Raw genomic sequence first — 13,067 nt, 5'->3', positions numbered from 1 at the left:
ACACAAATTGAGCTTCTAATTTCATTTAATGACTCCTGTTTAAGATTAAAATAATGAAAGACTCATAATCACATTACTGAAATATTTGGTGGACAATTGGTAGAAACCTGTCAATACCTTTTCAGACGGATTTTGTGTCAAGCAACCATGCACATACTTAGGTTTTGTTAAGCAACCAGAAAATATAACTGAAAGAAGGATGTACTTTATTGTGAAGCTGATGATCACAGAAAACCTCTTGAAATATGACAGTTCATACTTATTTCCATTACACAGGAAACTGATATCCTATTTTTCTATCTAGCCAATTAATTTGCTTTTCTAGTCTTTGGCAATTTTTCAGTTTTTATTTTTATACTTTTTAAACAGCATGTCTACTGACATTAGGGACTTCATATAAATAATAGATGCCAGAACATAATGTGTGATATAGGTTGTGACAATTCAACATACCAAATGCTATTAGCTCTTTAAAATAAGAAAAAATAATCAAGATACTTACTACTTATGACCTTCCATAATTCTTGTTTTCTTCAGACACTTAAATAAGAAATTATCAGTTAATACAAACACCATTATAACATAATTTTTTAGTTAAACACTAGAAATCTGCTACCTTTTCACATATAAAATAATTATGTTGCAGCGTCTTCTTTACCATGTTACAAAAGTAAATTTTTCAATCTTGGACCATAGGCCTTCCTCAGGTAACACACAATTCTCACATAAATCCATGGCAAATGGATTCAAGTGGTGCCATCTATGATGCCAATACTTATATGTTAGCAAGTTTTCCAGGCAAAAGCAAATTTACCTGGCGTAAATTCTGTGACTTTTGACAAGGCATGCCAAAATTGTCCATGCTAGGCATCATCCTCAGCCAAGTTTTTTCCTCCAAGTTTTAGTCACAACAAATTCCAATTACTTTGTATCTTTTTTTTTTTCCTATATCCCACTGATCTATTTTTTTTAAACACTAGTTATATCATGTCTTGAACTTTATATGCGAAATTTAATGACCAGGTGATTTTTCTATGAGGGACACCACAGTTCCTTAGGATAGAATATGATATATGTGCATTAGGGCTTTAGATTTTATAAATTACTATCTCCAGCTTGGATACTCAAGTCTCCCACTACACTTTGAGCTGACCAGATGGCATGCACATCACTTCCCACTGGTACCAAATTTCCCACTGGTACCAAATTTCCAGGCCAAATTTACCAGCCAAGCCTGACAGTCCTTATAAACAACAAGCACCTGGCTTCTCCTCTGCTGCTTTCAGAGAGAACTGTTCTTCAGCACACAGTTAACATGCAAATGGAGGCACTGCACCATGGTCGTGGATGAGACCAAAATGGAGCTGCTGAGATGGTGCTGCTGGGGAATGGCCTTTGATAAGAAGAGGCGCAGAATGAACACATCAACAGGCTACACTAAGATATGAAGCTGACTGACTAAGAAAACAGTAATGGGAAAAACAGCTAGGAAGGTAATGGTGCTGAAACTGAACTTTGGCAAGCAAGACGGAAAAGGGGCTAGAAAGGGGAGGTGTGATGCTGGAAACATATCTAGCACAGTGCTGCTTACAGACAGTGTGGTTAGCACTGGAGTGGCAAAGGGACTGGAACAGATTGCAGGAACCCAAACAAGGGAATGCAAACAACCTGAGTGCTTCCTGCAAGTGTGAAGCACATGCACTTCCATTTGGAGCTGAATGGAGCCAAACCCCAGATTTCTGAGTCTAACCTCTCTGCTGTCAGTACCTGTGAAACTTCATGGCAAAATTCCATGAGATGCAGCAAGATTATATCAGAGCATGAAATTTTCCTGAACTGGAATTTTTGTGACATGCTCTTAAGCACTGCAGGAGAGACCATGAGAATATTCATAACTCTATCTTCAGTAGAGTTTAAATAAAAAGGCCAACAGCTGAACAAAGAGGAAGAAAGAATCATTTCAGATTGTCATTTGTTTTACAGAACCACTGAGTCAGACAAGGTACTGAATAGACAGCACAGGTCATGGCTTTGCTGTAGTTTCTAAAGCCACAGTCACAGGTTAACGCCAGTTTTCTAATACCTTTATGCTTGACTTCACTGTTTTCACACTAGTCCTCCTTAAGTCAACTGTGGGTGTGTTTGTGTGAGATAAGACCACAGGATTTACCTTGTATACACATCCATGACTCAGTTATTCAGTTGCACACTTGGTTTGGTAGGACTCAAAGAACAGCCTATCTAGATGGAATAACATGTATATTACTTAGAACAAAGTGAAAACAACCAATTATGGGAAAAAGGTCTAAGGCACTGACCTTACTCACTGTACACGTCCACCTGCTCCTCCTGGAAACCAGTGCCCCTAAAACAAAAAGAAATTTATCTATCAAGGTCATGGTAAAACAGTTCTCATTTGCAAGCACAGCTCATGCTCTTTCTTCGTAAACATCTGACCTTATATTTTGACTCTGAGATCATCTTAGTTATACTCGTCCAGGTCCTACATAGCACTCCTATGCCCTTAAGACATTAGTTGTGGGAATTTTTTAGTTCAAAGAGAGGATTATACCACAGCTATTAGGACAGTATTAACATGCTATGAAAATGAGGGTGTCTATTCCCTGTCCTGCTGTGTGACATGATGGCACTCGAGGTGTTCGAGGCTACAAGGCCTGCTGGGATAGTGTCATGTGGCCGATCAGGGTGGAAGGAAACAGAAGTGGAGTCTTACCCACACTGCCCGCTGGAAATGGCTCTTGGCATGTGATATCACCCAAAACATGCCAGGAGAGAGAAAGGTCCCAGAGAGTTCCAGGTAGTATAGATAAAAACCAAGCCAGGGAGATTGCAGTAATTAAACAGTGGGAATAAGCAGTGGCCCAGTGCTCAAGATCAATCTCTGGGCCCGTTTTATTTCCAGTATGGAGCCACCTTTTGGTTCTAAATAAGAATTCAATTTTCAAAGACAGTTTGGTAAGCACTAGCATTGAGAAAACAGAACTGTGGCTGCTAAGAAATAATCAGATTACTTTTTATAAGGTTTGCAGTATTTCATCTATAATTTCTATCAAGAATGTTTCTGGATCCCATTCATTCCAGATGCTGTCCAAGAAATCTTCATAAAGAAACCAGTCATGCCTCAGAAGACCCATCTGAGTTTCACCCTTCTCAGTAACCAAGAACACTGAAAAACCTGGATGTCCACAACTATTATGCCATTTTTTTAGCTGTTAATTTAGACCACAAATGTGCATTTGCTTTGGGTTCTGCCAATCTGAATGTACCCTAAAAGATTTCCATTTATACAGACCTTGTTGCAAGTTAGATACAATTGTGTAAATTAATTCATATTTCATGTTTCAGCATCACAGTTATGCTCTACTGAAAAGGGAACAGTATATATTACACAGATATCAAAAAATGAAACAAAGGTAGAGGAACATAGTATAGAAATATTTAATTGGGCCAGATGTAGTTGAGATGCTATTACAGAAATTCTCATGTTTATATCTGGGTGGTCAAGCACTGGAACAAGCTGCCCCCTAAGGCGAGGGATAGACATGGCCCTGAGCAATGTGCCCTTACTGGGCTCGGTTGAACAGGAGGCTGGGCTGTGCATTTCTAGTGCTCCCTTCCAACCTATGTGATTCTGTGAAAAATTTGTACAATGTAAAAGAAGATCAGAAGGGAGAGCAGCAAGCTTGTTGCTACCATTGGCTTAATACGAAAGACTTTCCACAAGGATGGTGTAAATGGACAGGAGAATAACACTGCCCCATGACCACTGTGCCTAAACACATACAAAAAGATACAGTATGTTTTCAAAGTTACCTACGATATTTTCACCTTTTAGTAATATGTTTTCATTCATAGCCAAAACTTTTAACATTAACATTCTTCCATTATTGCTACATGTGCAATGTAAATTGTCTCTCCAGTAACTTAATAATTTTTATAATCTCTAACTTCATGTGTTGTTACTGTCTATTCCAAGTCCAGGAACAAAAGAGAGTTAAGGTATTGGTTCAGCTATAACAAAGGACACTATCAAGAGCATCTGGGTTAGCTGAAAGCAGTGAGATTTTTTTTGAAGAAATCCCAAGACCTAGGTCTAGCCTCAAAAAGTGAGAGATACTAATAAAAGAGGACTGGAAACAGCCCAGGAAAGTATCCAAGAATTAAAAGGAACATTTCATAGTCATGTAACAAAGAATCCCTACAGTCACAAAATGCTGTCCCTGAGGCTTCAGGAAGAACCCAAAGAACGAGCACATAACTTCTGACTGCTTTAGGCTTTGAACTCTGTTATGCTTTCAAAGAACAAGACATAAATGTCCTGAACAGAAGCAATAAGGCAGTTGCTCTTTGGCAAAGCTAACTACAATGAAACTGACTTGAATCCACCAATACTTTCCCCTGAAACTGTAGTCAAATTTAAAATTAACCTTTTATAACACAGTTTTAGATATAAAAATGAGCTTAATTTGCCACAAGTTGATGTAAGGAACTTTTTTTTGTTTTTCTTCACAGTGTATTAAGATTAAAAAAAAAAAAATGTTTCATTAAATAATATTATACTGACAATGATTAACAAAAAAAAAACAAACAAACAACTGAAAAAATCATTTATCACCCTATAGGAAAGTATTTGTATCAGAAAGTTTCCATTATCTTTGACAATAAAGAGTTACACAACACTAGTGATTCCATGACAGTCTCTATCTTGACAAACAAAACGTAGGGATACTCTAGATGGGGGAAGGGCTATCAGAAGCAAACACAGGTGTTTTTTACCGTGCTGGGGAAAGCAGTGGAACACTACTGCTTTCTGTACACAAACCCACATTTAATGCTGCAGTGCAGTAATTTTGCAAGTACTTTTCCCAATGTTTTGAGAGAGACTGATGGTACTTCAGTTTTAGCAATAAACCTGAGCTGGCCCTATTCATAACAAGTCTGCTCAGAAAACAAGGGACCACAATGCTGAAACATCCATTCCCATATAGATTCAGCTGGGTTCATAAGTCCTGCTGAAACCTTGGAAATCCCTAAGGGGCTCTTTGAGGAGCCACCAAGAAGCCTCAGGATTGTGTTCCAGAAATCGTCATATTTGGAGGCTGATGCCAGAGAAGACTGGCACAGCCTCTCAGCCTGGACACTTTAAAACACATCCAAACTGTTTCTAGACTCAGTTTGACTTCAGGAGTGATACAGCTGCATAGCAGAATTCTTCAACCCTCACATGCAAGCAATGTGTTCATCAGGAGAGACATAGAAGAGTCTGCACTTTCACTGATTGCACTGTCCTCTCATTTTATTGTTCTTTCAAAGCAGCTAATAAGTTCTGTGGCTCTTCAAATCCCCACAGACTCTATGTATCCTAAAAGCCTTGCAACTTAGAACTTCAAATATAGCAGAATCATGCATTGCAGTTGATTTACTTATTGCAACACTTTTATTAAAATGAATAATCTTCCAAGAAACTTTTAATACAGTAATAGTAGAGTGGTACTAAGTAACAACAACCAATAAAAAAAAAAATTTAAGGAGTTCTATATGTAAAAGTTGAGTGATAGTTTCATTTATGTAAAATACTCTGAAGGGAAGAAAATGTGCTTAGGTGAGGGAATCAATGCCATCTGTGTCTCCAACAGCTCTTGGTTGGCAACATATCTCTCCCACTCTGCTCCCTGGAAGCTGTGATCAAACTGAATCAGGTGAATGGGCCTGCAAAGCAAGAAGCAGTCTCACTGCAAGATGAAGACTAGACTGGGCACAGTTTTATCTTTGCTAGTCTATCTACAAACACGGAGCTTCAAGTGACTTTTCATTTTGCCTTTTCCAAACAAAGGACAATATTAATAGCCTGAAGATCTTTATTATCCATATTGCCAGTGCAGGAAGAGTAAAAGCTGTCTGGGTCTATACAGGCATTTGATGTCCAGATTATGCACAGACTTAGAAGTATTCCTACTCTTAACTACATGAATAGCTACCACTGTAATTCAGCTAAAATTAATCTAGAGTTCAAGCTATATCTATGAAAAATTACAAGATTTATTTTTTCCTCTAAAGCTCTTAATTCTCAACATTGATGTTCTAATCCTGCAGAATCATCCATGCTTAGCTTTGAATCCAGGAGTCTTTTCATTCTGTTAGACCACACACTGATGCACTTGTTTATTAATTCAAACAGTTTGCAGATTGGTAAGTGCTGCATTAGCAGTTCCTTCCATCCACTACAACTTTTTGTCTATTCTTTTGTTTCAGACTGATCCACAGCTTTGTTCCCCAAGTTCTCAGGAGAAGAAATATAAGATTGTTCAGTATCAACAGAATTACTCTTTCAAGCTATTTCAGGAGCTGACATCTTGAAAGAAGTTTCAAACATTCTTAAAAGAAGCACAGGATAAATGGTATCTGTTATACAGAGAGAGCTCCTTTTATATTCATATACCTGGGAGGTTCTGAGAGGGAAAAAATCATGCTGTTTGACCCCAATTATCTAACTGCAGTGTCTAAATCACCATATAAGCCTCTCAATATTAAGTCCCTGTAAAAATGGTGAATAGAACCTCCAAAGAGCAAATCTGAGCACTTGAAAGAGAGCCTCACCACTGCGTTCTGTGTACACATAAATGATGCTTTTCACAAGAAGCACCTGAACTACACAGCTAAATTATGCTGTGAGAGTGCTTTTCTATTCCAATTCTCTCAAAACTAGGATTTCATGGTGGTCTGCTGAATTACTGGGGGGAAAAAGTGTCAGCAGCATACTGAAAAACACTGTGATTGGGACACAGCCATATCCCATAAACCTCCTGGAACCAGTTTTTAGTTTCATTGCAAACACTTCTGGAACTAACACTTCTATACGCAATTTTGTCCATTTCCTTATCCTCTCTATCAAGGCTTTTGAGACATCCCAGCAAAATGTTATTTCTTTCTATTTATTAATTTGTCTTGATTCTTCAAAGAATTAAAACAAACAAATAAGCAAAAAAGAACAAAAAACTATACAGAAACCCCCAAAACAAAGCAAAACCACAAGAAAACAATAAAACCCAAACCCAAAAAACATACCAACCACCCCCCCGCCCACCCCCACTGCCCCCTGAAATTTCACATGCAGAAAAACCCCAACCACGTACTCACAACAACAAAATATCAAAGAAACTGGAGCCCATTCTCCAAGGCATCAGTTTGAGCTAATAACACTCCCTTCTTTCTCAAGCTAGTAAACTGCATGGAGAACAAACCACAGTAATACCAGCAGGTATCTTAAATGACTGACTGCAATTAAGGACTTGTATCATTACAATGCACAAGCTCTGAAGAAATCTGAACATTTCAGATCTGCTTTCTGTCACTTTGCAGCAATACCTAGGAACCCATCTGCAAACAGTACATCCAAAAAAATACTATTGGCATTAAATACATAGTGAAGTGTTTTTCACTGAATTTTACACTGACTCTTAATACTCTCTATGCAGGGCAGATGAACCATAGCTACTGCAGAGAGTACTGTTAAGAATTATTTTTTCCAAGAAACAATTGTCATGCTTCTAATGTTTCAGAATACACAATTAACATAGGAAATTATTCTACCTAATTTCCTGGGGTAGTATCAACAAAGGATGATATCCAGGGCCCTGTTTCTCATGCTATTTTTAGTCTTTATTTTTCTATTTCCAACCATGATACATACAAGTTAATAGAAGACAGTGGCATATAAAGAGAGAAAATTCACACATTGAAAACTTATTGCTCACTTATACCTAGAACTTAAAGACTATTCAATCCATCTGAACTGCACTGGTTTTCAGTACTGGAGTGGTTAGAGGCAAGTTTTAGCCAACACAAAAACGTAGAAATTTGGCGCTATGTCAGCATGTGTTTTAAAACCTGTTTTTGCTCCCTCGAACTGCAAGGACCAAGTCAACTGTTACCATTCCTCTCTAAAAAGTAATTTTGAGGCTATTCAGTACTATATTCCTATCATATTATTCCAAAACCTACCAAGTCAAACTTACAGGCATAAGTGATTTCCTTTCTAGAACATAACAGGTATTGGAATGACACTTGGAGCTGGGTTGGGTTTGGTTTTGGTTTTTTGCAGATTTTTAAGCAGTTGAATGATAAATTCCTGAAAACAGTGGTTTACCTCAAAAGCACCGATAAGAATAGCACATGCAGTCAAGACACAGCACATGTAGTCTCAGAAAAAATATTTCAAATAAATGCTGGTAGACGCACAGCTGGAAGACTGATGAGCAAACACTAGCACTTTCTAGATAAGTTCACATGCATGCAGAACTTAATCACTAGCACAAACCCAGAGATATGTAATCACACAAAAAATTAATTTTAAACTCCTTTTTCAGATTATACTAATTTTTCATCTGCTTATTGTGAAATAATGTAGGGACAGCACATAGTGTCAATTTGCCCTCGTGTAACATCTTTTACTTGACTATTAAAGTATTGCACTTACATTTGTGAAGAACACTGAGTGAACGCCCTCAGGAAAGAACCAGGTAAGCATCATAAGTACTATGTGCGTTTTATGAAAGAATTTTTGAATATAAGTCACTGAGTGGCAGGTCTTACCTCACTGTTAATGAGCAAAACCAGGGATATATACAATCCAGTATTTAACTTCATTCTAAATGCAGACTTGCTTCATTTTTCAAAAATTATTATCAAATTGTTTTGTAATACGCATTTGTTCTCTTAGTTTAGAAACCAGTGTTTGCAAACTTAGTAGCTGAATAGTATTAAAGAAAATGCCATGAGGAACACGCGGTGTGCATAGATTATAAGAGACAACAAGATTATTTTTGTGACACATTCTACCTGTAATCAGTCTAGAGTCTTAATATCAGGAAACTTTCCCTTGTAGAACCTATAGGAAAAGCAACGGACAAAAAAACCCCCAAACAAAACCACCAAAAAACTCTTTTTGCATGTATAGGATATTACATATAAACATATATGGTTTTAGAACTTCAAACTAAGGGCTCTTAATTAGATACCCTATTTGCTGGCACAGTCAACCCTCTCAAGTTTCTGCCTCCCTCCTGCCTTTTCATCCATGCAGAAGACAGAAAGCAATTTATACCTAAGGGGAAACAATGCTGGACGAGGGAACAGGAGAAGATAATTTTCTCTAGATTCCCTTTCACATACATGGATAAGAGATTCGATTAACAAAATAGTCTTAGCATGCACAGCAACAATAATACAGGGTGACCTCCTTTCACCACCCTTTGAGTAAACACCATCAGTACAGGCTGTATATTCTCCACAGACACACAGTCCATTCAACTTTTATATTACTGTTCTCAGATCCTGGCACACCAGCCAACTGTTCCAGCAGCGGTGATCCCTACAAAGTTACTTGCAAGATGCACAAGTACTGTTTCTGGGACTAGGTACAGGTGGTTCCCAAGGTTGATGTAAACAATTGTGCAACTGGTCAAAATGCCCCTCAGTTTGCCATGGCTAACAATAGCCACAGGAAAAACTACTGTGAGACTGTTATTACTGCAATGCTTAAAAGGTCAAATGTTTCTACTGTTCTTCACTGCTTGGTTCTTTGTTTAACAAACTTCACCTTCCGGGCTTTTGTATTTTTAATGCTTCTGCATCACGTGGCATAATTTTGTCTTTAGAATGATTTTATGGTTGATAAGTGGCAAAAACATCTTGAAGAATCAATTACAGAGCAATACTCTTGGAGGAGATTTTGCAAAAAGTATTAAAAAGAGACTTTGAGAACATTTTTTATCTTCTAGTTTAGATGAGATATTGACACATTTTTTTTCTGCCAACTTGTACCGACAGCTTTCAACATTAGTTGAAGACTCAAAAGAGATGTTATTATTCATTTCTTCCAGAAAAGATTACTTGGGAAATCATCAGAACAATTTAGCAGCTGTGTAAAGTATGGACAAGAGAGAAGAAATGGAAAGATGGGTGGGCCTGAAACTCTACTAAGGGAAAAAAAAAACCCCTAACCCTGCAGTAGGCTTCAAAAGGAATTTTACTTTGCACTGTGTGATTCCCTCCACACCCCAATAATATAAACTTGTGAAAGAAAAATGTTAAAGAAACCTTTCCATACAGTCATAACTGGTCTTCTTGAACCTGAAAATCTTCAATAACATTCATATTTGAATTTCAACTCCAACATGCACAGTGGAAGAAATCACCATTATCTAAAAAGCACTTAATTTTTTCTCAACTAAGAAGGAAGCAAATTCCAATGACCAGCATCTAAATTTTTCAGTAAAGTGCTTGAACCTTTCTGGACATAATGATGTTTCACCCATGAAGTTCTGACAGTAGAGAAACTTTAGAAACTCATTTAGACCAAGGTTTGGCAGCATTTAACTGCCACATCACCTTCCAGTAGAGTTTGTCATGTGAAAAACGTGACTAGTTATACCAGTTATGGCAGTTCACGACTCAAAAGATCTGTGTGGCTCTATGCTAAATTCCTCCTTCAGTGGTACTGACATAAACTTTAAACCATTACGTTACTCAGTTTACACCAATAAGCTACTCCTGTTCAAACAGCAGTATAAAAAATTGCTAAAGTCTAAATGAGATGCTGTTGAACTTCATGCTAAGTACCACTAAAAACTGCAACTTCTAGATCTGTGTCAGACACATAGCACTGTCAAGGGGTTCATACACTCTCTCCTTGAGAACCCTGGATAGATCAAGTAGAAAAAGAGTGGATTACCTGAAAAATCAAATGAAAGATCATAACCAAATGCAGTCTGCACTGCAGACTCTGAAATCCAGCCCACCATTTCCTCTGCCCAACACTTTGCAGAAGTGATCAAACACAGTTTTGTCCTTAAACAGTCTTGCTAGAGCAAAACACAAGAACAGTTTGTTTCCAAGAAGTCTGCTCTGAAACAAGAGTCACAGCTGCTTTCTGAGACACAAATTAAATAAAATCTATCCAGAAACTGAAAGAAAGAGGATAACACAATTAAACATGGGAGGGGGCATCAAAACCAACAAACAGGTGCTTCATGGAAATAAAAGGTCACCTTGGTTTAAAGCAAGGCTTGCAGGCAGGGGGAAAATATTACAACCAACCAAACAGAAGAAGAACTCCAATGCCAAGCTTCCAAAATACTACCACAATGCAACTTGGAGGTAAGGGATTAAAGAACGTACCCCTGAGATTTCCCAATTCAGTTTCACATTTATACATTTGAACTAAGATAAACCCGAGTTACTGTTTTAAGAGAGGCCATGCAGATCCTTGAGGCTATCAGCATTATGCAAAACAGCGTGGAACAGGAGACTTATTTACATTTGGCACTGAATATATCCATAATGATACCAACAAATAAAAGAGCACAGTGCCCTTCACCCTTTTCTCCTACTAAGAATTGACCCGATGTTTTCCTTTTTCTTTTAAATTACTAGAGCAGCCTACACGGATCAGGTGGAGGGATATAGAACAAATCTGATTATAAAGATCAACCTTTCACAAATTATAAGCTTTAACTCAGAAATCTGAGTTTCTTGAATTGCCATTTCCCCAGCTGTCACTGCCTCGGTGCCGGTTCGATGTCTGACATTACCTGACCAGAGGATGCCCCGCCACCCCCCTCGACCCGGCCGGGCCCCAGAGCGGCACGGACCGCAGCTGGGCAACCCGCGCCTCAGCCCGGCAGCCCAGCCGGAAACCGCCGAGGAGAACCGGCCGTTTCCCTCCCCGCTTCCCCCGGGCACAGAGCCAGGGAGGATGTACGGGAGGCACAAACGGATAAATGCAATAATCGGAGAGAGACGGCCGCACGGCGGGAGGGGGAACACAAGGCACAAGGAGGGGCAGATGCCATCTTGTGCCTCAGAGATGTCTCCCTGGACAGGTCCGGCCGCGGATACCCCGATCTCGGGCACCAGCGCCACAGGCCCGGCGGCCGCGCCGCCCCCCTCGCCCCGAGCGGGCTTCCCGCGGGGGGAACGGCGCCCACCTGGGGCTGCCCGGCATCGGCGCTCCCCGCCCGGGCCCGGCACGGAGCCCAGCGAACCCCCCTTCCCGCACTCACCTTGCGGAGGGGAGGGAAGGGCTGAGCCGCAGGCGCCGCCGCCCCTCCAGGTGTTCCAGCGCCGCTGGCGTCAGCGCGGCGAGCGGAGCCGCCTGTGCCGGCGTGGGCGCCCCCGCAGCGGGGCGGAGCCGCCGCCCGGCCCGGCCCGGCCCGGCCCCCGAGGCGGGAGGGCGCGGCCGGCAGGTCTCGGGAGCTTGGTCCGGCGGCTTCCTCGCCTCGGTCACTGCCGGGGCGCGTTTCCTGCCACTTTCCTGGCTGCGCTGGGAGGGAAGCGGCGGGAGAGTTACCGCAGACTGGGGCCCTCCTTGGGCGCTAGTAACCCCCTCAGCCCCAGCCTGCTGGGGACCGCAGGTGCCCCGCGAGGAGCATCAAGGAAATATTAAAATGTTTTGGCTGCCGTAAATCCACAGTTGTCGTCGAGATGGTGGAAACTTGGAGGAAAAGGGCCCTTTGACGTAGCGGGCAGGTGGCAGTGTCAGAGGGGGTCAGGAGAGCGTGGGGAATGGGTCACTGGGGGGTTGTAAGAGCTGTTCGAGTAAAGGAGGTGAATTTTAAGCTGATTTGAGAGCTTAAAATGAGGGGGAAAGTTCACAGCTGGCATTTGAAAACGAAGTAAAGGAGAAACGGGGGAGCAGCAAGATAGGGTGAAAAATGATCCCCCTTAAATAGGGCAGTGTTAACTTACTAGTGTGGCACGTGAGGAGGGCGGGGGTGTAAGCACAACGCAGGGAATGAACGTGGGGATGGAGAAGGTGAGTTTAAGTTGGTAGGGCCCCTGGAAAGGTTTGAAGAAGAGAGGACAGGAGGAAACTGTGGAAAATAGAAATGAGGTCAGTAATGAGGCATCATTTGCTGAACCTTACAGGGGTCTGAAGTGCTCATGTCAGTGTCTTGGTGTTCTTGTGAGGCACAGCTGAGCAACTTCACTGTAAGTCACACACCTGAGAGCAAAATGCAAGATGTTTACAGCAACAGGGACTGTGC

At 40.7% G+C, this 13,067-nt stretch overlaps 1 protein-coding gene across 3 annotated transcripts in view; it reads right to left on the bottom strand.

Moving 5' to 3' along the window:
- Window positions 1–12,188, bottom strand: part of ICA1 (islet cell autoantigen 1) — a 71,424-nt gene extending 59,236 nt beyond the window's left edge. Inside the window, exons 1-4 of one of the 3 annotated variants that reach the window (XM_064676532.1) lie at window positions 12,084–12,188; window positions 2,319–2,365; window positions 2,171–2,241; window positions 503–540 (exon numbers count right to left, since the gene is read on the bottom strand). In XM_064676532.1, the coding sequence (XP_064532602.1) occupies window positions 503–519 (17 nt within the window). In that variant the 5' untranslated portion in view covers window positions 520–540; window positions 2,171–2,241; window positions 2,319–2,365; window positions 12,084–12,188. The remainder of the gene's footprint in view (window positions 1–502; window positions 541–2,170; window positions 2,242–2,318; window positions 2,366–12,083) is intronic. The other 2 variants (XM_064676541.1, XM_064676521.1) reach the window with 2 other exon arrangements.
- Between the last annotated feature and the right edge of the window lie 879 nt (window positions 12,189–13,067).

This window comes from Pseudopipra pipra, chromosome 1 (genome assembly GCF_036250125.1).
Source record: "Pseudopipra pipra isolate bDixPip1 chromosome 1, bDixPip1.hap1, whole genome shotgun sequence".
NCBI lineage: Eukaryota > Metazoa > Chordata > Aves > Passeriformes > Pipridae > Pseudopipra > Pseudopipra pipra.
The sequence above is the reverse complement of the archived record's forward strand: the minus strand, read 5'-3'. Positions and strand labels throughout refer to the sequence as shown.